The sequence below is a fragment of the Lissotriton helveticus genome, chromosome 4_1, assembly GCF_964261635.1.
Source record: "Lissotriton helveticus chromosome 4_1, aLisHel1.1, whole genome shotgun sequence".
Classification (NCBI taxonomy): Eukaryota; Metazoa; Chordata; class Amphibia; order Caudata; family Salamandridae; genus Lissotriton; species Lissotriton helveticus.
The window spans coordinates 1,832,761,591-1,832,785,735 of NC_136063.1; the positions used below are offsets into that span (position 1 = coordinate 1,832,761,591).

Sequence of the window (24,145 nt, forward strand, 5' to 3'; positions counted from 1 at the left end):
GGTTGCTGCAGGACTGGTCATGCTACTGACGGTGCCTGCAAGTAGAGATGTCCTTGCACACTGAGGATTTAAAACTCGACATTTTGATCGCGCCCACCATTTTGGGGATTTGCATCGACATGTGCGCTGGAAGTGTGCCTAAACAGATATCACCGTGGAGAAGACAAGGTGAAGAGCGAGCGATCAGCTAAAGCGCGATGTCAGAGCCCTGGGACCAGATCGCACACTGCAATTTATAACTGAGCAGGTTATTGCCTTGAGGAATCGTCCCAGTTGTAGTGGACAATACAAGGGGAGTGCAAATTGCATCAGTGGCCAGGAAACCCTTTTTGCTTGAACTTAGCCTTGGATTTGTGTCGTAAGCGCAATGAAGGCCGTGTGGAGTGAACGGCTGCCGGCACGTTAGAGACAGCTGGACTGAACAACGTATGGTCTCGGACTAACAGCACAGTGGGGATTTTGAGAAGAAGAAAAAAAAAAAAAATCGCATTCTGCTAGCTTAGCTGCGGGGTAGTGGTTTACGTATTTCTCAACACGTGAAGTCAGTGCGGCGAGTTACTTGCTCAGCATCTGGCTACTGCGGGGACACCGAGACCATGTTGGGGGGTCCTAGTCCTGCAATCCAGGGGGTGCAACACGGCGCTCAGTGGCGAGTGGTGGAGGGGAAGATGGGCAGGCCTGATAAACAGCTGCAGTCCAAACTTTCGTTTGACTCCAAGCGCCTTAAAAAAAAAATCGCAAACGCAGGCTACCGTGGAAACAGAGATGGATCTGGAGGCTGGCGGTAGCAATAAACCGGAACGCATGATGCTGGTCATGCAGCAAAGCCTACACACCATTCATAGCAAAATTGATAACCTCAATCTTCACATGGATACTATGACGGCAAAACTGGACAAGCATGGAGTGCGCATAACGGAAGCGGAGCAACGCATCTCCAATACAGAAGACAAGGTAGAGAACATCACAGAGTCCTGTACCCAGATAGAGAAGCTGCTAGCGGTGATACAGGCTAACGAGGACCTAGAGGCCAGGTCCCAGAGCAATAACCTACATATTACGGGGGTACCTGAGTCCACCAACACGGGTAAGATGGAACTCTACGTAGAGGACATACTCAAAAATATGCTGGGTGCTGAGGGACTGGGTAGCAGCCAGACATGCTAGTGAGCTGTCTGGGGATCTTGGCATGGAGGCAGAAGAGCCTATTCCAAGGGTGCACAGACTTTTGGGAGGGGGGCATCCTCTAAACCAGGCAGCAGTGGCTTGTCCCCAGAGGAGCTGGAGGACAGGCGGGGAGCAAGGAGAGTTGCTGTGGAACGGGAGCAACTCAAGTTAGCCATGGAGGAGAGAAGGATGATGCTAGACCATGAGATTAGGATAAAGGAGCTGGTTCAGAGAAGTAGAACCAGCTCAGATGGTGGCAGCAATTGGTCAGGGCAGGAAGACAGAATTGGGCACATCCCCAAGAATGTAGGCAAGGAATTCAAGGCATACAAAGGTGGTTCCAGGGATATGAGGCGTATATTCACATGAATGGGGTCCCTGAAAGGAATTGGGGGGCAGGGTTGTGGCCTCTCTTTCCAGTGGAAGCAAGGGAAACTCAGATAGCTTTGGGTAAGGGGCAGAACCTCACCTATGCTGATATGAAGGATGCTCTCCTCACCAATGTATGGTCTCACTTCTGACAAGTGCATGGATTGGTTTAGGTCCAGTAAGAAGACTGATGCCAACACTTGGTTGGAGTGTGTGGACTCTTTCTGCAGGTCATTGGATGGCTGGGTGAAGGGCAGTAATGTAACAGATTTTCAGGGGCTCTACAATTCGATTGCATGGGAGCACTTATCTAGTCTATGTTTTGCAGACCTGCGCCAGCACTTGGTTGATAGTAAGACTGACCCCAGGAAGCTTGCTATGGAGGCGGACCACTGGGTGAGTACCAGGGTCCACATGAAAGCGTTTGGGGAGACTCAGCCTAAGATGGGCAGGGTGCCCAGCAGAAAAGTAGGGGGGGGACAAGGGTAAAGCACAGGAGTTCTCTAAAGGGCACCAAACTAACACAGGGTAAATGTTCCCATCCCGCAGGAGATATGAAAGCAATGGTCTCTTCATGAAAGCCTGCAGAAACCGGCCCCTGCAAGTGCTTTTCATGTGACCAGGTGGGTCACTTGAAGAGGGACCCCAAGTGTCCCAAGAGGGCACAGCCACCCACCGGTGGGAACACCAAGGTGTGAGCTAGCGTAGCGCTTGGGGAGGAGGGGTACTCACAGGAGGGTGGGGATCCCGCAGAGATGAACCTTGTCTCACTAGGGGACAGTTATTTGTTATTTGTTTGTTATTTGTTATTGCGGGTTTATATCGCGCCAAATCACCTGCAGGTCTCAGGGCGCTTTTACCTCATGACATAATAACCAGGGTACTGAGAAGGGTAGAGGAAGAGACAGGATTTACGCTAGGTTGTGTGCTGTTCTGAAAAGGTTGGTTTTCAGGGCTTTCCTGAAACGGAGTAGGTTACCCTCCTTACGGAGTGCCTCAGGCAGGGCGTTCCATAGGTTCGGTAGCACGACCGAAAAAGATCTCCCTCCCATTGTAGCCAGTTTGAAACGTGGGCAAACAAGGAGTTGGGCGTCTGAAGACCTAAGGTTTCTTTCCGGTCTATATACCTCAATCCGTTCCTTGATGTAGGCCGGGGCCTGCCCATAGATGGCTTTATGGGCTATACAGAGGCTTTTAAAGGTGGACCTCTGCCCGATTGGCAGCCAGTGTAGACTCTTTAATAATGGGGAGGCATGCGCTCTCCTCGGGAGATTAAAAATGAGCCTGGCGGCATCGTTTAGGACTACTTGGAGTCTGTTAATTAGCGTCTTTGGCAGGCCTAAGTAGAGCGCATTTCCATAGTCGAGTCTTGACACTATGGTGGCAGAAACCACTGTGCGAAGCATCGGCTCGGAAAGGAGAGGAACTAGTGTGCGCAGCTGTCTTAAAAGACCAGTGCAGGTACCGACTACAGTGGAAACCTGATTGGTCATTGAAAGAGCACTGTCTAACTTAATGCCAAGACTTTTGACTGTAGTGACTGGCTGTGGAGTTGGGCCCAGCTCCTGGGGCCAGAACATGTCACTCCAGGAGGAGCACTTGGATGATACTATCAGCACCTCTGTTTTTTCCGGGTTAATTTTTAGCTGGTTAGTAGCCATCCAGTGAACTGTGTATCTAAGTATGTCCTGGGCGTGTGACTGGGCTTGTACGGTGTCATCTATGCCCAACAGCAGCTGAGTGTCGTCGGCATAGTTGAACACCCGACAGCCCATCTCCGCTAGTGTGTTAATCAGGGGCTGCAGATATAGGTTAAACAGGAGTGGGGATAGCGCTGAACCCTGGGGGACACCACAGGTCAGACCTCCCACTCCTGATATGCTATCTCCCATCTGGATTCTCTGGGTTCTCCCAGATAAGAAAGATTCCAGCCACCGAAGAGCTGAGCCCTGAATCCCAACCCCAGCCAGCCTGTCCAGTAGAAGGGTATGGCTGACAGTATCGAACGCCGCTGATAGGTCTAACAAAATCAGGGCGCTCGGTCTCTTACTGTCAGCCATCCTTCTGAGCTCGTCCAGCACCGAGAGCATGACAAGCTCGGTGCTGTGATGTGCGCGGAAACCTGCCTGCCTCTCATGGAGTAGATGGTTAGACTCCAGGAAGCTAGACAGAGATTTAAGCACATGTTGCTCAAGGACTTTGGACAGGAAAGGCAGCTGGGATATGGGTCTATAATTTTTAAGACGTTGGGATCTGCCCCCACTTTCTTTAGCAGCGGTCTTACACGAGCTTCTTTGAAGCTAGTGGGGAGCCTGCCGGTGCGCAAGGATTTATTCAGAGTGGCTAGGATATGGTCCTCTAACATAGGTCGTGCCAAGCAGAAAATACTAGGAGGGCAGGGATCTGCTGGGGAACCTGATTTTGTCTTCCTCATCAGCGATTCAAGGGTTAGTGAGTCCATAAGGGGAAATGATGCTAGGCAGCTGGCAGCAGGGTTTAGGATAGCCTGTTGCTCGATGAGGCCATGCCCCATATTTTTTATTTCGAGCATAATGGCGTCTACTTTATCAAGAAAGTATTTCTGGAAAGTATCACAGTTTATGCTGCTGTTTATATCCTGAGCTTTTTTAGTTAATTCCTTCAGGATTTTGAACGTTTCCTTTTGAACATTAGTCGCCCTATTTATACGATTCTCATAAAATGAGGCTTTAGTTTCCTGGGTGGATTTTTTATAGCTGCGAAGCGCCTTCTTATATTGTTCACAGGCGTCTATATCCTTATTTTTCCTCCAGTTTCTCTCCATGTTACGCAGAGCCTTCCTTTGATCTCTCAAGGCGGGTGTGAACCATGGGGCTCCCTTTATTCCACTATTTTTTGTTTGGTGTTTCTCGGGTGCTAACTGATCGATGGCTGTTACTAAGTAGTCCATCATGTCCTTACAGTCTTGGTCTACATCTTTATTAGATGATGTCGGCTGGCCAATTCCCCTGAGTGCCGTGGTCAGTGTGTGTTGGTCCACATTTTTCCACTGGCGGGTCAGTCTGGGTTTAGGTGCTGGACGGGAGGGTAAAGTATCCAGAGGGATGTCAGTGAGATGGTCCCAGGAGACCAGTTGCCCCTAACACAAAGAAATACAGCACCTGGGTGACCATCAATAGAAAAAGGGTAGAGGCTCTCAGAGATACGGGAGCCAGTGTGACCTCAGTCCGGTGTCACCTGGTCTCTGAGGAGCAGGTATTCCCCAGGACATTCCACCAAGTAGTTGCTGTGGAAAACTTGGAGCACCTATGTATGGTGGTGCAGATTCCCTTTGAATGTGGGTGGTTCTCAGGTCCCTCTCAGTCAATGGCGGCCAGGAAGGGTGATCAGAAGGACCTGGAGCCTGAAACAGTGGCCCAGGTCCAAGCCAAGAGAAAGGGGAGGGGGCGCAGGAAACTTGCCCCTGAAATTTCCACCGGCCCGGGAGGAGGCTGACCTGGACGGGGATGCCCTGGTACCTACAGGGGAGCAGGTAGCTGAACTGGGGGACATCTCTGAGCTGACCCATTGGCTGCAAGAAGGTGGTTCCACCAGGGAAGAATTCTGGAGGAGGCCGAAAGAGTGCCCTTCTCTGGAGGGTCTGCGGCGGCAGGCTGCAGACCATGCTGCTGGTGTACAGTTTGGCCCACATTGGATCTACTGGGAGAACGGTCTCCTGTATAGCGAGCCTAAGGTCGCTGAGCCTGGGTCAGCCTGTGTGCTGGTAGTACCCCAGCGCTACAGGACCGTCCTACTGGGACTGGCTCACGACATGCCTTTAGCAGGACATTTGGGGAAGGATAAGACCTTTGCCAGGCTTGTCACCCACTTCTTCTGGCCCCAAATGCGAAGGCAGTCAGATGGACATTGCAGGTCTTGCCAAACTTACCAGGCAAGTGGTATGAGTGGGAAAAAGGTCAAAGCTCCTCTCCAACCTTTTCCAGTTGTTGGAACCTCTTTTGAAAGGGTAGGGATGGATATTGTGGGCCTCTGGTACATCCTGGTCTTGGTGTACCATGCCACCCGGTACCTGGAGGCAATCCCTCTCAGAACAACGACAGCGCCAGTGGTGGGCCGGGCATTAATGGGGATATTTTCCAGCGTAGATTTACCCATAGAGGTGGTTTCTGACCGTGGAACCAATTTCATATCGAAGTATTTGACATCCCTGTGGAAGGAGTGTGGTGTAACCTACAGGTTAACCACTCCTTACCACCCACATGGTAACGGTTTGGTGGAGAGATTCACCAAACCTTGCAGGGCATGATTAAGGGTCTAACAGAACCCATGAGGCATACTTGGAAAGTCCTCTTGCCATGCCTTCTCTTTGCATACAGGGAGGTGCCTCAGAAGTCTCTTTGGTTCAGTCCCTTTTAGCTGCTGTATGGTCACCCTGTGAGAGGACCTCGGAGTTTGGTGAAGGAACCCTGGGAGGCAGCTCCCAGGAAAACTCCCCAGGATGTGTTTAGTTACATGCTGGCCTTCAGAAACCAAACTGCCTGCTTCAGGCAACTCGCTCAGGCGAAACTGGAAGCAAGCCAGGGAGAAATGAAAAAGTGGTATGACCAAAATGCCATTCTGGTCGAATTTCATCCTGGGTAAAAAGTGTGGGTCATGGCCCCAGTGGAACCTTGTGCCTTGCAGGACAAGTCGACTGGGCCTTTTGAGGTGGTGGAGCGCAAAAGTGATGTCACCTACCTGGTGAATTTGCAGATTCTCAGGAACGCTTTGAGGGTCCTCCATGTAAACCGCCTCAAGCCCCACTTCGAGCGGTCCGAACTGAGCATGCTCTTGGGGACAGATGATGGGGTTGAAGAGGAAAGTGAACCTCTCCCTGACCTCCTGTCCACCAAGGAGCACGATGGGTCAGTGTAAGGTGTGATCCTCTCCCATAAACTGACCCCAGAGCAGCAGAGTGACTGTCACCAGTTGTTGGAACAGTTTGCCCCACTGTTCTCTCTGACCCCAGGTGTTACTTACTGGTGTACCCATGACGTGGACATTGGCGACAGCCCTCCTGTAAAACACAAGATTTAGAGGTTGACTGACCCGGTCAGGGCCAACATCAAAGAGGAGGTCACTAAGATGTTGGCTTTAGGGGTGATCGAGCCCTCCAACAGTCCTTTGACCAGCCCGGTGGTCTTGGTCCCAAAGACTGCTGCACCCGGTGCCACTCCAGAACTGCGGTTTTGTGTGGACTACCGTGGGCTCCAGGACTGACGCACACCACATCCCCAGAGCTTTTGAGCTCATTGATCGGTTAGGAGCTGCCAGGTTCCTCAGCACGTTTGATTTGAGGTCTGGGTACTGGCAGCTTACCTTCACCAATGGGGCCAAGGAGAGGTCAGCATTCTCAACCCCAGAAGGACATTACCAGTTCCGGGTGATGCCCTTTGGGTTGAAGAATGCCCCTGCTATCTTTCAGGGTTTGATCAACCAGGTGTAGGCTGGACTGGAGGACATCAGTGCCTTCTACCTTGATGACAGTGCAGTGTTCAGTTCCAGCTGGGAAGAATACTTTCATTACCTCCGGGAAGTGTTGAGGGCTCTGCAGAGGGCAGGCCTCACGATCAAGGCCAGTAAGTGCCAGATCAGGCAGGGTTCTGTGGTGTACTTGGGACACCAGGTAGGAAGTGGCCAGGTGACGCCCCTACAGCCCAAGATTGACACCATTCTGGCTTGGGAATCCCCCAAGACCCGGTGAGAGCCTTTTTAGGTCTCACTGGCTACTACAGGAGATTTGTTAAGGGCTACGGCACCATTTTTGCCCCCTCAACAGAGCTGACTTCCAGGAAGCAGCCCAAGAAGATTATCTGGACTTAGTCCTGCCAGAAAGCTCTTGATACCCTGAAGGCCGCCATGTGCATGGCACCCATGCTCAAGGCACCAGACTTCACCTAGGAATTCGTCATGCAGACAGACGCTTCCGAGCATGGTATGGGAGCGGTGCTCTCACAACTGAACGAAGAGGGCTTAGACCAGCCTGTAGTCTTCCTTAGCAGGAGACTACTCCACAGGGAACAGAGGTGGAGTGCCACAGAAAGGGAAGCTTTTGCTGTGGGCTGGGCACTGACGAAGCGAAGACCCTACCTGTTTGGGACTCACTTCCGAGTTCAGACAGACCACAGGTCCCTCAGATTGTTTATGCAAATGCGGGGTGAGAACCCTAAACAGTTGAGGTGGTCCATCTCCCCGCAGGGAATGGGCTTTACGGTCGAACACGGCCCTGGCACAGAACACGCCAACGCAGATTGTCTGTTCAGGTTCTTCCGCCTTAGTGAAGAGAACTCTCAGGAGGTTGGGTAGTTCTCTCTACTTTCAGCTGGAGGGGACATGTGTTAGACTTGGCATCTTTTGGCATGCTTCCCCTGTCTTTTTGCTTTCTGACTTCCCGGTTCGGACTCTGTTTTCGCTGGTTTAGTGTCTCTGTGCACTCAATTGCTGTTCAGTGTTATGGATTGGTGTTTCCATGATTGTCTGATTTGATTTTCTAGTCAGTTCCTAGTACAGTGCACTGTGTGTGCCAAGGGCCTGTAAATCATATGCTGCTAGAGGGCTTGCAGCACTGGTTGGCCACCCACACAAGCAGCCTGTAAATATAACTCTGGCCTGCCATTGCAGAGCCTGTGTGCAGTCTGGTACTGCCATGTCGACTTGGCAAGTGTACCCACTAACCAGCCCCTAACCTTCTCTTTTCTTACATATCAGTCACCCCTAAGGTAGGCACAAGATACCCCTGTGGGCAGGGTGCAGTGCCTGTGAAAGGTAAGACATGCCCTGGTGTGTGTTGCATGTCCTGATAGTGAATTACTGCCAATTTTGTTTTCACTATTGCAAGGCTAACTGTTCCCATAGGACAGAATGGGGAGTTTGCTTATAACATTTTATAAACATAGCGACCCCTGGGAACAAGGTAGGAGAATAAAGTTTAGTAGGCCTGAACTCATAATTTAAAGATGCATCATTTAGTGAAGGTGATTTTTACATTCTGTGTTTCAAAATACCACTTTTAGAAAGTAGGAATTTTCTTGCTCAGCCATCCAGTGTGCCTCTGCTGGGTTTGTGGATTGACTGTCTGGCTTTGGGGTGACAGGGACTGGGGAGGAGCAGTGGCTCCAGAGAGTCTAGACGGGTCAGGGATGGGCTGAATAGACCTGGGCTGCATCTAGAGTAGGGGAAGGCGATTTCCTTTTACCTGAATGGGCCTGGTCTGCCTCTGACAATGTTGTCTCCATCCCCTGCCAGGAAGCTGCACCAGAGAGGACAGAACTGGTTCTGGCTGGGCACAGACACTCTCTGACCCCAGAGAACAAAGGATTATGGGCTATAAAAAGTGGGGCCGAAACCCCTAAACTTTAGAACTCTTTGCTGTTTTGGCCTGCAGTGGCTGCTTCTGTCTTGGGCAGTGAAAGGACTGGACTTTCTACAACTTCTTTACTGAGTTTCTCCAAGGGCTTGAGGTAGAGCTTGCCCCCTGTTTAAGACGTCTCAGGAACAGCAAAGACTTCAAGCTCTTCTGTCATCAGCACTGGGGACTGTGTGTTTTGTGCTGTAACAGAAGAAAAGCAACCAGTCGTCGTCTACGATGCCACTGCTGACTCCGTATCCTGAGGGCGCCCCAAAGGACACTGCCGCAATGCAACCCTGGTCTCACCGACGATGCCACCGAGCCGCTGCTTGCACCAAGACCTGTGGGCACCACACTGCCTCACTTCACACCGTCGCCTTGGTATCACGGACGATGCCGCTCCACGCCAACATCAACACCGCTGCTTGCGCATTGGTTGATGGGCATTGCTTGCAAGTTACACGACGCACCGTCCTCATCCTGCACCACAGCCTTGGCCTACCAACGCCGGCTCCATCGACTCCAGTTCGCCAGCCGTCGACAGAGCTTCAGCAACGACGATGGCACTGCTAGCACAGTGACCTGCCAGCACTGCGACGAGCACCTCATCACTTTGCACAGCAGCCCTGGTCTCACCGAAGCCGCTGGACGACTGTCACTGAGCAGCTGCCTGTACCGCGACCTGAAGGCAACGCACCGCAGCACCTGATGCCTGCCGACGTTACTGACTTCAACCACGAGGAGTTCGAGCTGCAACACGTGTGACTTCAAGGGCCCAACTACTCCTGCACAGATGCCTGCGGACACCGTGCTTTCGGAGCTCAACGAGAGTTCACTGATGCCCTGCATTTCTAAAGGTACTGTTTTGCGGGTCTTCCTGACACCGTAGCAGGCCCGCAATGCCGCGTTCAGCCAGAACTGTTTGGGTTTGTTGTTCACAATGGGTGATAGCCCCAGACGGAGCTATCGACTTCTAGGAACTTTAATCCAAGTTTATATTAATGACTGATGATTTCCACGTACTGTATTGTGAATTTTTATTGTTTTGGGTCTTGTCTTAAGTATATAAAAATATTGGATATTTTTCTAAACTGGTGTGGTGTCCTTTTGTAGTGCTTTCACTGTGTTACTGTTGGTTATGTGCAAATGCTTTACACACTGCCTCTAAGATAAGCCTGACTGTTCGTGCCAAGCTACCAAGGGGGTGAGCAGGGGTAATTTTAGGAGTGTAACTCCCTTATCCTGACTAGAAGGAAGGGTCACTACTTGGACAAAGATGCAAACCCTTGCCAACTAGAGACCCCCATTACTAACAAAGCTTTAGAAGAGTTTTCTGCTTCCGTAATGTGTTTAGAAAAGAAATCTGCCTTTGACGTCTTAATATGTTTCTGAACAGTTTTTGTGTTGTTTTATTGATTAAATAATCTTCACATCTATACTCGCATCTCCAAACTTTCTACAATTGTTTCCATCTCAATTGTTTGAGCTGCAGAGACTTTGAAAACCAAGCTGCTGAAGGGGATTTCCTTTTTCGTACCATTTTTCATTGGAGCTAACATATTAAGACCTTGAACCAGTCCGGAATCGAAAGAATCAACTGCTTCCTCAATTCCCTCAGATGGATAAATGCTAATGTATGAGCAGATTTGTTCTAAATTTACTTACGATATACAATGCCAGGGGTGAATAACAGCGTCTACTTCGGGATGAATATCTGTTATTCTCCATTGGAATGGTACTAAAATGGTCAGTCCTAATTAGCGGATGAGGTTTTTCCGCAACTAATGAAGGGACGTTAGTAAATATAAGATCAAGTATGTGGCCACCAGTGTGTGTTTTTGCAATTAGGGTCATCAAAATGAAAACTGCAGTCCCCAAGCACCATGCAATTTCCATACTGCATAAAATAAGAAGGAAAATCTTACTTTGTAAGCCTCTTTTTGTGGCATATAGTGCTGAAGATTCCCATGCTGTGCATACTCTTGCCATCTGGTGTTGGGCCCGAATGTGTGCAAGTTCATTTTCTTTAAAAAAGTTTCTCGACTCCCGTGGTAGAGGGAATCCTCATGTTGCTGGTAACATGAATGGCCATCAACTCCATTCTTAGATTGTTATCCCACACAGCAGGTGAGAATGCAATGTGAAGTGAAGCAATGTACAGAAAGACGTCCATGCGTAAGAGGAGAAAACTAATAAAGTTGGGTGCATGTGAATCGACAGCACTACATGCCACAAACAGATGCTTAAAGGGTAAGTAACATTTTTCCTTAGAGGCATGTGAGGCTGTACATACACATGCTGAGCATAGACTGTAAAGCACTCCTCTCCAAAAAGCAGTGGCTAGCCTGTGGGTGTTGCAGTAGATTGAAAGAGTGCACAGAGTACTGCCTGGCCAACATCAGCTTGTTGGCAGGCTAGTACATCCACACAGTAATGTTTTGTAAAAATTTGAGGTGTAGACCAAGTAGCTGCTTTGCATATAACAGCTATTGCAATGAGCCCCAGAGAGCCCATTGAAGATACTTTTTTTCGAGTAGAGTGGGCTCTAGGAGGAAATGGCAAAGTTATTTTAGCTTTAGTATAGCAGGTCCGGATGCATCTCACTATCCATCTAGCAATGCCTGATTTGGACAGAGCTCTCACTTTATGGGGTTTAGATAAAGTAACAAAGATCTGTTGTGTGTTCCTAAATTATTGAGCTTTATCAATGTAGTACATGAGTACTCGTTTCACATTAAAAGTACGGAGAGCCCGTTTCACAACTGAGTCAAGTTGTGGAAAGAAGAGAGGAGTTTATTAGATTGATTAAGACGGAGCTGGGAGAGCATCTTCTGGAACAATTTGGAGTTAGTGCGGAGGACACTATCCCTATGTACTTGCAAGAAAGGTTCTTCTATGGTTAGTGCCTGAAGCTCGGTGACAAACCTAAGTGAATTGATGGCAACTAACAAAGCCACCTCCCAAGAGAGGAACTGAAGGGGGTAGGGGAAGAGAGGCTCAAACCGAGAAACCAAGAGTCTAGTCACTACAATGGTGAGGTTTCAAGCCAGGGCCTTTGGGACCTGAGGCGGAATGACTCTTTAGACACTCCATTAAAGTCCTAATGGCTGGAATCTCGAAGAGAGAGACCTGTTGTTTGTTCTGAAGATAGGTAGCCACAGCGGCCATGTGTAGCAGAATAGAGTTGAATGCCAGTCTGCAAACCTGCAATTGAAGCAGATAGAAGACAATGGCCTGCACTGTGGCAGTTAAAGGGTTGATCTGTTTGAATGATAGTAGAACTCAAACCTCTTCCATTTGGCCGCATAGCAGGCACAGGTAGTAGATCTGCGTGCTTCCTTGAGAAAGCTCATGCATTCAGGAGGAAGATTATGGTACACAAACTTTAGGACCTCAGGAGCCAAATCGCAAGGTCTGGGTAACTGATTTCTCTGTGGTTCTGTGTGAGAAGGTCCGGCCTGTTAGGGAGCCTCTTGTGTGGAACTAGTGAGAGTTCCAGCAGAGTTGTGAACCAGAGTTGGCGTGTCCATGTGGGAGCCACCAGGACAAGGCTGAAAGACACCTGCTGAAACATCAGCACCACAAATGGAAGTAGTCAGAGAGGCAGAAAAGTACAGCCTAATATCCTGGACCAACTCATCCATAGTGCATTGCCACTGGATTTTGGGTGAAAAAAACTGGAGACGAAGTTTAGGCATTTGGCGTTTTCTGCTGTGGTGAAGAGGTCTACTTCTAGGAAGGCCCATTACCGGAAGTACTGAAGGTAGGCTTGTGGGTGGAGTTCCCACTGGTGGACTTGTTGCCACATCCTGCTGAGGAGGTCAGCAAACTTGTTATCCATTCTTGGAAAGTACTCTGCTAGCAGCTGAATTTTGTGGCAAAGAGCCCATCGCAAATGCTCTGGGCAAGGTGCTAGAGCTGGAGGGACCGGATGCTACCCTGTGTCTGAAGGTAATACGTGGCTGGGTTGAATCCATTGTTTTATTGTTCACCATGCCACCCCAGTTTGGGCCCAGCCATATGCAAATCACTCTTAACCCTGCTCCCCATGGGAACAGTCCAGCCCGAACAGCCAAGCCAGGTCCTCCTTGGACCGGAAACAAGCATTCTGAGACCGGTCATTGGGTATTACCTCCCATCAGCCAGGCTAGCTTGAGTCCAGTGGCACAGTGAGCACAGAACCCACGTCTGGGCATACCCTTCCCTCTTAGGGCAACCATAGTAACACAAAAAGATGATGGACACTATGCTGAACTTTGTCAAAAACTCACCCCCAGTAACAGATCTGGGTTAAATCCATTGTTTTTTTGCTCACCATGCCATCCCAGTTGGGACCCAGTCATATGCAAATCAGTCTTGATCCTGCTCCTCACGGGAACAGTCCGGCCTGAACTGCCAAGCCAGGTCCTCCCTGGACCAGAAACAGGTATCATGGGACTGGTTTGGAGGTACCACCCCTCATCAGCCAGGCTAGCTTGAATCCAGTGGCACAGTAAACAGGGGTTCCACGTGTGGGTATACCATTCCCACTTATGGCAACTATAGCAAAACTAAAAGACCATGGACGGAATGCTGAACAATGGCAAGCACTCACTCCCAGTCACAGATCTAGGTTAAATCCATCACATTTTTTGCTCACCAAGCCACCCCAGTTTGGATCCAGCCATAAATATAGGAGTCTGGGTGGCCACCCTTTTCCCTGCAGCATCTACAACGTTTGCTCTCCTTATCTAATGGTGTAGCATCACCAGAAGCTTGGGAGTTGGCCCTCTTATGGGCGGTAGTAACAACCAGTGAGTCAGGTGGGAGCTGTCAACCAATGTAAATGGAGTCAGCAGAGGAGGCCTTGAAATTTTTCGGCCTGGGTGTAATGACCCTAGCGCGGATGGGTCTTGAAAAATGTCAGGGGTATGACGGAGCATGGCCTTGAGCGTGGGGCACTATTAGGTGGATCGGTAGGTGGAGGCGAGGGTCTCAAAAAGATAATCCACTTCTAGTGATTCAGTGTGAAGATCTACCTTATGAAAGGAAGAGGAACAACCAATAAGTTACTGGTAGGATGTGGGGTCATCCAGAGAGGTGATGTGGGCAGAGTACAAGTCGGGATCTGTGTCTGCCAGCGGGTCTGCAGCAATGGAGTAGCAAGGGTCACCCTGCAGACGAGTGTGAAAGGTTCCCCCCCCTTTGTCCACTGAGTCAGAATGAGGTGAGCCGGGGGGTGTAAAGGAAAGGGGTTCCCTGGAGAAATAGGCTGGGACGGTGAGAGATGTGGAGCAGACTTTGTTGATGGGTGTGAGCAAGGCAAAGGGCTATTGGCCTGGTCTGCTCCCTTGAGCTGCTTGGGTGGTGCTGGAATGGGCTTCCTTGAAGGACAGCTGGCGTTTGGTTGGTTGAGCAGCAGAGCCCAGAGGGAGGGCAATGATCTGGCTTGTGTGGGGTGAATAAACAAATTACCTCTTAGAGTTTATGGAGGATCGGTTCGATGTCGGCTGAGCCGAAGTCAGACTTTCTAGTCGACGCAGAGGGTCTCGACTCCAAGGCCAGCTTAGATTTTGATGCCCATGGTGTCGATCCCGATGGGTGGATCAGCATTGAGGCGGGAGCGGCTGGTGCCAAAGCAGACAGTTTTGATGGTTTCTTCGGCACAGATCTTGAGCTGGCCGTTACGTCTGAAAATGGTGGTCAGTGCTGACCATGGTTCGAAGGCAGTGGTGGCCAGTGGCTGGTCTTTGGTGCTCCAGAGTGGCCGGATGTCCCTTGGAGAGGGGCCGCTTGACTTGCGAATGGTGTTGAGGGGGAGAGGGTACCGTACACACGGTTTGCTGAGGTGGGTGGAAGATCCACAACTTCGTGATCGGTGCCAGAGCTCTCGTCGGGGGAGAAAACGTCCTTCATTTGCAGCCAACAGCTGTGGATAATGCTCCCCTTTGAAGTATTCAGTGCTAAATGGGTCCGGGGTGGTATCTACCACCCAGTAGATAACAGCCAATGGTAGACCATTGTTGAGAGCAGTGGAAGCACCACTGCCTTTGTGGAGTGGGCATAAATGCCAACTGGAGCTCTTTCTCTGCAAAGGCGTAGCAGATCTTTAAGCATAGCATAAACCAATGTTAAAATTGTGCATCTGGTTACAGTATTACCCTTCTTACGTCCTGCAAACTGAAAAAAAAGCTGACCGGCCACTCTATTGTGAAGTGTGGGGTTAATGTAATCAGAAACTGCATGCTGAGCATCAAATCTATGCAGCCTCCTCTATTCCTTGCTGGAATGTGGAGGATGGAAGAAGAATGGAATAGTAATGGAGTGGCCCATGTGGAAGTCGACTCCACTTTTGGCATGAGTAAAAAGCAGGTGCACCTTTCTCTGGGTACAATATTGTGAAAGGTAGATGAGGTCCTGAAGCCGAGGGCCAAAGTTACAGCCACTAAAACGGTTTTCAGAATAAGTTGAACTCACACTGTGCATTGACTCGAATGAGGAAGTCATAAGGAATATTAACACAAGATTAAAATTCCATTGTGGTACAATAACCTAAGTGGGAGAAAATAAATTAAGCAAACCTTTCAGAAAACATTCCACTAGTGTTCACTTGAACAAGGAGGGCTGGTAAGGGAGACACCTGATGGGCAGTGCGGCCAAATAACCATTTACAATACACTCTGCCAGACACTCCCAGGCAAAGCATAGAGCATCAGAAAGGAGAAACTTAAAGGGGTCCAAGCCAAATGCCTCTGACCATTTAAAGCTATTTCAGCAGCCCTCATAAATGTATTCTGTGTCAGGTATTCAGATGGGCAAAATAACATCGGCAAGTTCTGATGGTGGCCAGGATGACTGCAGTTGGCACCACTCAGTCTACACAGCTGCAACCCCAAAAGCCGAAGATTGGGGTGGAGGACCTGATTATCCTGCTGCAAAAGCAGGCGTGCCATGTGCGGAAGAGGAATAGGAGCCAGATACAACAGATCAAATCCTCCTCTCCCAGTCTGGACCAATGAGGATCAGCTGTGTTCTTCAACACTCTTGCACCTGCAGCAAGACCTTTGACTGAAATGTGTAAAGCAAACCCTGCAACAAATTAAACCTGTAGACATCCCTCAGGGTAACCATCCAGAGGGAAGTGTATGGCTCAAATACAAGCACACTTCCTGTTCTGGGCAGTAGGGAAAAGATCCACACTGGAAAATATAATTTTTGTCACTACAGGAACACGTTTCTACTCTTGGTCTTCTACGGAGAGATAGCGCAAAGCATACAACCTACACTGAGGGCGCCTTCATGGTGGCTGCTACCTGGAAGATGTACATAGAGATTGTACAGATTTTAGGAATAAAAAACTGTTGTGGGGGTGTTGTTAACAGAACAAAAAAACACACTTGGACAGCAAACATGCGTTACTGGTATAATTATAATTTTGTGGAAAAAACTGCACAATCGTTGGTCAAGGTGTCTGTTATATTACATGGACATGTAAAGGGGTCATGAGGTATTATACAAAATGCTTAGCTCTACTTTAAGCTTTTGTTTGAAATCATCAAAGAGTGGGTGCTGCCTAAGATGTGCAAATGGGCTCCTCTTGTCTCATTCTGGTTAGAAATCCACTAAATAGTATGGGGTAAATTTGGGTGATTATCAACGGACAGTGGCTGTGCCAACAAATTACAGCAGATGTTCTTCCAATTTAGATGAAAAAGGGATCAACAGATGAGGCCCAACAACTGAATCAATGCAGCTAAAAGACAATCAAGCATTTTACCAGTTTGCCATTGCCTCGTTTCACCTCTTCTCCTCTTCTTTGTCTTCTGTTTAAATGTTCTGTTTGTGGAAATGTCACATATTTGTAGATACTGTGCTGTTGTAACATTTTTGTTGTCAATCCTTGAATCTACGTTGTTGCCTAGAAACATACCAGTTGTTACCATACTGAATGAACCATACACTTTAGAAAAGAACAAATGGCATGTGAACATTCAACTATAGAAAAAGTGACTTACCTTTGGTAATGCTCTTTCCAGTAGAGACTCGATCTAGCCACAGATTACTCACCTTTTGACCATTACCCAGGCATCAGACTGGATCGGGAAACTTTTCAGCAGTACCTCTGAGCCCCAGTAGGTTGTGCAGCAGCTTCGTTCTTCTCTGGAAAATGATGTAGCCTATATAGGCACCACTCAAGTGCACTGATGTCAGGCTGTCCACGCCCCCACCACCCCTAGACACAAAGCCCCAAAAGCAAATTGGTGTGACTAGTGTGCAGAATCCCAGACTTTAGACTCTATATCTTAATAAGATCCCATCACAGAACAGGGGCGATTGGATGGTCGATGAGGTATCTGTTTCTAGATAGAGTTTCTACCAGAAAGCGCATTACTGACAGTAAATAAGTTGTTCTTCTGATAGAGACTTTTAGCAGTAGATTACTAAGTTTTTGAATAGATAAGAAAGCAGCTCCTAATTGGAGGTGGGCTATAAAAGACCTCAAACCAGAAAGTGCTATAGAACTGAGGGGGCCAAATGCCCTTCTCAGCGGGCCTGACTTTCCAGACAATAGTGCTTTGTGAAAGTATGGAGGGATGCCCTCGTAGCCACCAGGCAAATGTCTAGGACAGGGACTCCGTGTGCTAACGCAATGGTAGCAGGTTTGGCTGAGGTAGAATGAGCACACAGTCCTTTCAGGTGTGCTTTTTAGCCAGTGCATTACACAACCTAATGCTGTATGAAAGGGATCTCTACTATACAGTCTTGACTTTTTTTCACTCCAGAGAACGTCACAAAGAGCTGATTGTCCACACAATTTATGAAGAAGCTCGGCACTCTTGGGGTCAAAGCGATGCTGTCTCTCCTCCTTCTAGAAGTGTGAAGCAGAGTATAGCATGCCAGCGGAGTTTAGAATGTCAGCAGAGTGATCGTTTGACCGATGTGCAATGGCGTCACAACTTTTCACAGAAAGAATGTCTGATTCCCCAGAACCAGTTTGTCTGGGAAGAAGGTGGTGTACAGTGGGTAGCAGAGAGGGCTTGTAGCTCACTCACAAACCCTTGCGCTGTTATGGAGAAGAGGAACACTGTTTTTGAGAGGGGCAGCTGTGAAGCGGCTCAAATGGAGTGCACACTAGAAAGGTGAGGTCTCACTGTGACATGATGACGGGAGAAGCAGGAAATAAATGTTGTAACCCTCTCAAAACTCTCATACCAAGAGACATTAACAAAAGTCAGATTCTGAAAAAGTAAAAAAAGACACAAGAGTTGAAAGCTACTCTTTAAATGTGCAAATGGCAAGACCATGCTGGGCTACAGACAAAACAAACAACAAAACATCGATAACTTGGCCTAAAGACCATTCTGCTGAGCACCACAGCAAGTCCCAAAATTGTTCCAACAACAGGCGTATAATGTTTTGGTTGAGGGAAGCCTGGCTGCCAAGAAAACATCAACCACCTCCGGAGTGAGGTCAAAGGTGTTCAGCTGTCATCACACAATCTCCATGCATAAAGATGGAGGTTGGGATGGCTCGGATGCTGAATCCTGCCCTGTTGCTGCAACTGGTTCTCCTAAAGGGAAGGACCGATACTAGACCCCAGGAGTTCTGGATACCAGGCTCTCCGTGCCCAATCCACGCTCACTAGAATGACATGGACCTGGTCAATCCTGATCTTCTTGAGAACTCAGGGAAGGAGTAGTATCAGCAGAAAGTCATAGAAGAGTCCCAAGTTCCACCTGTGGTGGAACGCATTTCTGAGCGAGAGACGTCTTGGAAACTCCTACGTGCAGAGTGCTAACATTGCGCCTTCTCAGTGGTTAATAGATCGAGCCAACATTCTATCCATTCATGGAAGCGACCCCAACTAATATCCAGGTATAAAGGTCACTTGTAAGCTGCTAGGTGCCAAAGGCTGAGCTTGTTTTCCCTAGCACTGAATAATCCTGCCAGGTGGTTCACCACCAGGAAAATTCCTTTGTGCTCTACCCAACTACAGCGGTGCAAGGCCTCCTGTTACTGTGTCTGAACAACCACCCCACGCCTTGTTTGTTGGACTACCAGTGCCAGTGGTATTGTTTGTGAGCACCTTCACCGGCCTCCCTTGTTGGATTTGAAGGACTGCTTTCAATGCCAGGCAGTTGACCCTCAGCTCCAGAAGGTTGATGTGGAGCTGGGACTCCGCAGGTGTCCAGAAGCCTCTGATGTCCACCTCTTCCAGATGGCCACCCCGACCTAGAAGCGATGTATCAGTCACCACTATCAGCTCTGGGTGGGAAAGGGAGAGGGGTTTACCGCAGACCCAATCGCTGTCCAGTAACCACCTCTGAAACTCTCTTGCAGTCTCCTTCAAAATCTGAATGAGGTCAGGGAGGATCCCTTGATGTTGGGCCCACTGAGACTTCAGAACCTGCTGCACTACCCACATATGCCACCAGGCGTGGTCGAACAGCAGGATGTAGGAGGCTATCAGTCTCAGCAGCCTCAGAGTCGACCTCCCAGAAAGATAGGGATCATAGCCTGAATGTCCTAGACTCTTGGACTCTCTTCCCCAGGGGAAAGACTCAACATTGAATCGTGTCCAGAATGGCTCTGGTGAAAGGAAGCATCAGGGAAGGATTCAGGTGCGACTTAGGCACAATGATAGTGAACCCTAAAAATGACAGGAGGTTTGCCGTAGCCTTGAAGTGGCTGTCCACTGCCTGGGTCAAGCCCACAATCAACAACCAGTCGCCGACTTAGGGGGAAGACTGGCACCCTGGACCTTCAAAGATGTACTGTCACTTCCACCATCCCTTTTATGAACACCCGAGGGGCACTGGTGAGACCAAGAAGGAGCACAGAAAACTGAAAATGCTCCTGTCCCACCACATACAGCAAGTAACATCGGTGGGCCGACAGGTCAGGTATATGAAAATGGGCACCATGCAGGACCAGTGCCACCCTCCTGTCTCCAGTGCTTAAGGCATACAACACCCGAGCCAGTGGGATAATGTTTTATTTTTTCAGTCCGAGGAAGGCATTGAGAGGGAGCAGGTCTAAAATAGGCCTGAGGCATCTGTCCTTTATGGGCACCAGGAAGTTGTGGGACTAACAACCCCTTTTTACTTCTGACACAGGCACCCTCTAGATAGGCCTTCTGTCCATAAGGGCTTGCACTTTCTGCTGTAAAATGGAAAGATGGTCCCTCCTCAGTCAATCAATCTATCAAGATTCTCTTTATTCAGCTGCAAGATGTGCATCCTCTCTTCTTTGGCTCGTTCTAGCAGCAAGACTTGCACTTGCTTTGAAACAGAAGCTGCCCGCGGCATTCTATCTAAAACCATATCAGCCAATGGCTTCCAGAGATTTTTTGACGTACACTTACAAGGGGTTAAAAAAACTCTTATCGCAAGCCGAACATTCTAAAACTATCTCTCTAGTTGATTTTGCTTTTTCTGAGCTACAGATAGAAAGCCACAAGAGGATTGGCCGGCTACAGATATAGTCGATCAAAAAGACTAAGCTTAGTTCATTGCGGCAAATGAATCTGGAGGTTGACACGGAGGTTGCCAGTACTCTCCAACTAAATACATTTTCCTCCCTTTGGAGGGGAGCTGAGCCACCCAGGCCCCATATGCCTGCCCCATAAGTTGCTATAGGGAAGCATTGTGCCAAATATATTTGCAAGAGGGATGTGAGAACCCTCTCTCCCTTGGATGACGGGAGACTCCGTAGTTCGTCAACAGCCCTGGAAAACTTGGTCCTACTTTGTGTAATATGCGCAAAACATGTCTCAGATGAGCTGAAAGTAACCCCAGGTAGAAAAAGTAGGGGGTGCTTAATAGCACTTCCTTACCCACCATAACAGTTAAGGGTCGCATGCGCTTTTGACCACGAGTCATTATAAAAGATTTAGTAAATTAGTTGAGAAATCCAGATTGGACATAAACTTGACAAAGGAGAGCATTAGATGATGCAAGGCTTTGAGGGTGCAAGCAATTAAGACTGCGTTATCCGCATACAGTAATGTTGGTAGGGAGACATAATTCTCTATGGGCATATCTGGGGTTCACTTCCTAAGCTCCTTACTAAGATCATTTATGTACAAGATAAAAAAGTGGGTCTAAAATGCACCCCTGGGGACCCCAACCGATACTAAATTCATCAGTGACTGGAAGAGGTGTGGTGCAGTGGCTTGGGTGCCTGACTCCGGACTACGGGGTTCACAGTTCAATCATCGGGGCCAGTGGCAGGTTAGCCCAGCACCATGTGACGCTGAGCAATAGCTCGCTTAATCTTCCCGAGGGCCCCCAGCGCCAGGACACCACTTCAGAGGTAGCTATGCGCTTTACAAATACTGGTATGACATTTCATTTAATTTCTCCTTTGTTCCCAAACCTGATTCGGGCCTTAGTGTCAATATGCAAGGAGACCAACAAGTGGAATAGGGATGGATCCATTTGCAGATTAATGAGAGATTGCCAAATCTTAGCCCACTTAACACAATAAAAGATAATTGTCAGATCCATAAAGGCTAGATATAGTGCAGACTGCTTGGCTACCGTATATTTCCCAATGATCGGGTTTAAGTTGAGGCATTGATCGATTGTCCCTATTACACTTCGGAATCCATATTGCCATTTATTTAACACGTTATTTTCAGTGACCAAATCTACTACCCTATTATACAGGACTCTGTCTAAGATTTTGGCTGGAAAATCTAACAAGGAATCCTCAGTCAGTCATTGGGGAGATGGTGGAAGGTGCGGATGCTTGCATAGGAATTGGACGGCATAGCCGTTTTTAACAATTTGCAACACGCCGCAAGAATCATCGAATTCTGCTTACCACCGGGTGGCCATGCTTCACTAAGGGCACGGTATAGGGGTTTCGCCGGTGGGGGTTGCAAGGACTGGGCGGCCCATTGACCTTGGCTGTGGGAGTGGTCGGCACGACAGTTGCAACCACGAACCTGCTGGGGCCATGCCAGGGTTGGATTGGTGGGTGGTATGAGGAACTGCTGCAAAATCAGGAAAAGGAGCGGTAGGGCTGATACGGTTAGTGAGGTGGGGCAGATAAGCCCATAAGAGCGCCATGGCCCCCCTCTCCCTGAACCAAGTGGACTCTCCTATGTCTCCAAATACACAAACCCCATTTAACAGCATGTCCGTGAGGGAAGACTGGACATAGGCAGAAAAAACTGTGGACTGAAGGCAGGCGTGGCAGCGAATGGCAACACTGATGCCGATGACTCACTTGATGGAATCAGTGGTGTCCAAGCCACAATGCACTGTGAACATGGCAGCATCTTAGCGGTCCTGAGTGGCCTGAGTAAGGCCCGGTCAAAAATCCTCGGGGACACCTGGGAGGACTTGAGCCACTGAGTCCTGAAGGGCATAAGAGCAGTGCCCAGCAGGCAGCTGGTATTCATTGGCCTGAGAGCTAAGCTGGTGGATGAAAATACTTGTTTGCTAAAGGTTTTCACTCTCTACTGGGGGGTCGGGTTAGTATTGTTTACAGATGCATGCACCACCACGCTTTCGAGGGAGGGTGCTAAGAGAAAAATGTGGGATAGCCTAGGGTGGGGCGATGGCATTGCGCAGTTGACAGTTCACTATTGATTAGAGTGAGGTTAGACCCATGCCTACAATAAGGTGTCTGTTAGGGTCTCATTAAATGGCAGACGGTGCTCTGAAGATGTTTGCCATGGTTGGAGAACTTCTGTCAATACGTTAGTCTTTACCTCCAAGGCGGGGAGGTAGAGTGAAGGACTTCAGACTCCATAAGCAGGTGGCACTGGAAGCGGCTTCCTGTGTGCTTGGTCCAGGGGGTGAGAGAAATCCTTTTTCAAGGGAGGTATTGAGATTACTAGCCTCCTGCAAGTTATCATACCACTGGTTTTCGTAGTAGCGCTCTGCAACAGAGTAATAATTATTAATCAAATGAATATAGAGTCTGATGCTTTCCCTGCGGAGGAAGTAGAGCAAGTGGTGCCTCAACTGTCATTGGGCATGGAGTCGAGTGAGGTCAGACCGGCTCGGAGTCGGACAGTACTGCGGGCACCTCATTGTCCAGAATCGATAAATTCAGTATTGGTGTTCAAGTCAAAGGGATGGCGTGGACCTTGGTGCCAGAGGCAGAGTTCAGACTCAAGCCAGAGGCCTTTTGACAGGCTCAGAGGGTCAAACTGGTGCCAAGAGTGAACTTGCCAGTGGTACTCAAGGTGGAGGACCCCTGAGCTCCACAGAGCATGGCAGCGTGGAACGGTTTGATTTGCTGTGGAGTGGCAGACGGCCCGGAAACTGGAACCAGTTGCAGGATAAGCCCCGAGGTCGGCCGACTCCAGGAGCGAGATCGATGGTGCTGCTCCATTGCAAATGAAAGGGCACAAGCTGGCTCAGTATCGCTTTTATTTCTTACGTTAAAAAAACCCCAATTTTTTAGAGTCTCCGGATGATTTGGATCACGCGAAGACCAGCCTCGCGAGCGGCTTCAGCAACCCCCAGAGCAGCAACGGGACCAAACCTTGGACTTCGCCTGTGACTTAGAATGGCCTAGGTGAGAAGTCTTATGCTCAGTGATGTAAAGTGTTGCCTCTTGGTCCCAGATGGACTTCAGGTTCATTGACGTGCAGTCACTGCAGGGCTTCAAGTTGGGACTCGACCTCAGGCACCACAGGTACACTTGATGGTGGCTGTCACAGACATCTGGCTGCAACAATCCTCCCAGGGTTGTGGTAGGAAGTGACATCCCTTGCATGATGTACAAAATTTGGAGACTGTTGCGGGAAAGTGTCTCAGAGATGACAGCGCTCCAAATCAGCGTCCTGTATTGCAGGCAGAAAGGAACCAATGTCAGAGCCAGAGTGGGCCCTACATAGGCTCTACAAGTCCTTTCCGGAGAAGAACGGCATTAGTGCGGAGCCGTATTGTGCCACTTACTGGCATGAAGTACTGCTGAAAAGCTTCCGGATCCAGACCGATGCCTAGGTAATATTCAATAGGTGAGGAATGAGTGGCTGGAAATCTCTATCAGAACTTATATTTAACAAAGCACATAAATGTATACAGACTATCTATATAAATAAAAATGTAAATGTTAGTTTGTTCAAAATCGCAAATCTCCGAAAGTACTTCACCGACTGCTTTGAAATTTTGACACCACGTTGGATTCGAATACGCATGTGTTTTTATATACACAACGTTGGATTCCAGTACGCGCATGTCGAATACGCGCGTGCTTTTAATCGAAAGCCTGAACAGAGACATAAAAATGTCAATGTTC

The 24,145-nt window shown here is 48.8% G+C and overlaps 1 protein-coding gene across 4 annotated transcripts in view; it reads right to left on the minus strand.

The window, feature by feature from the left end:
* The window catches only part of ZNF711 (zinc finger protein 711), a 239,742-nt gene that overhangs the window by 11,286 nt on the left and 204,311 nt on the right, over positions 1-24,145 (minus strand). For 3 of the 4 annotated variants that reach the window (XM_078688475.1, XM_078688477.1, XM_078688474.1), the window contains one exon: positions 16,659-16,799. The exons of the other annotated variant lie outside the window; for it this stretch is intronic. In XM_078688475.1, the coding sequence (XP_078544601.1) occupies positions 16,659-16,799 (141 nt within the window). The remainder of the gene's footprint in view (positions 1-16,658; positions 16,800-24,145) is intronic. 4 annotated transcript variants of the gene reach the window in all.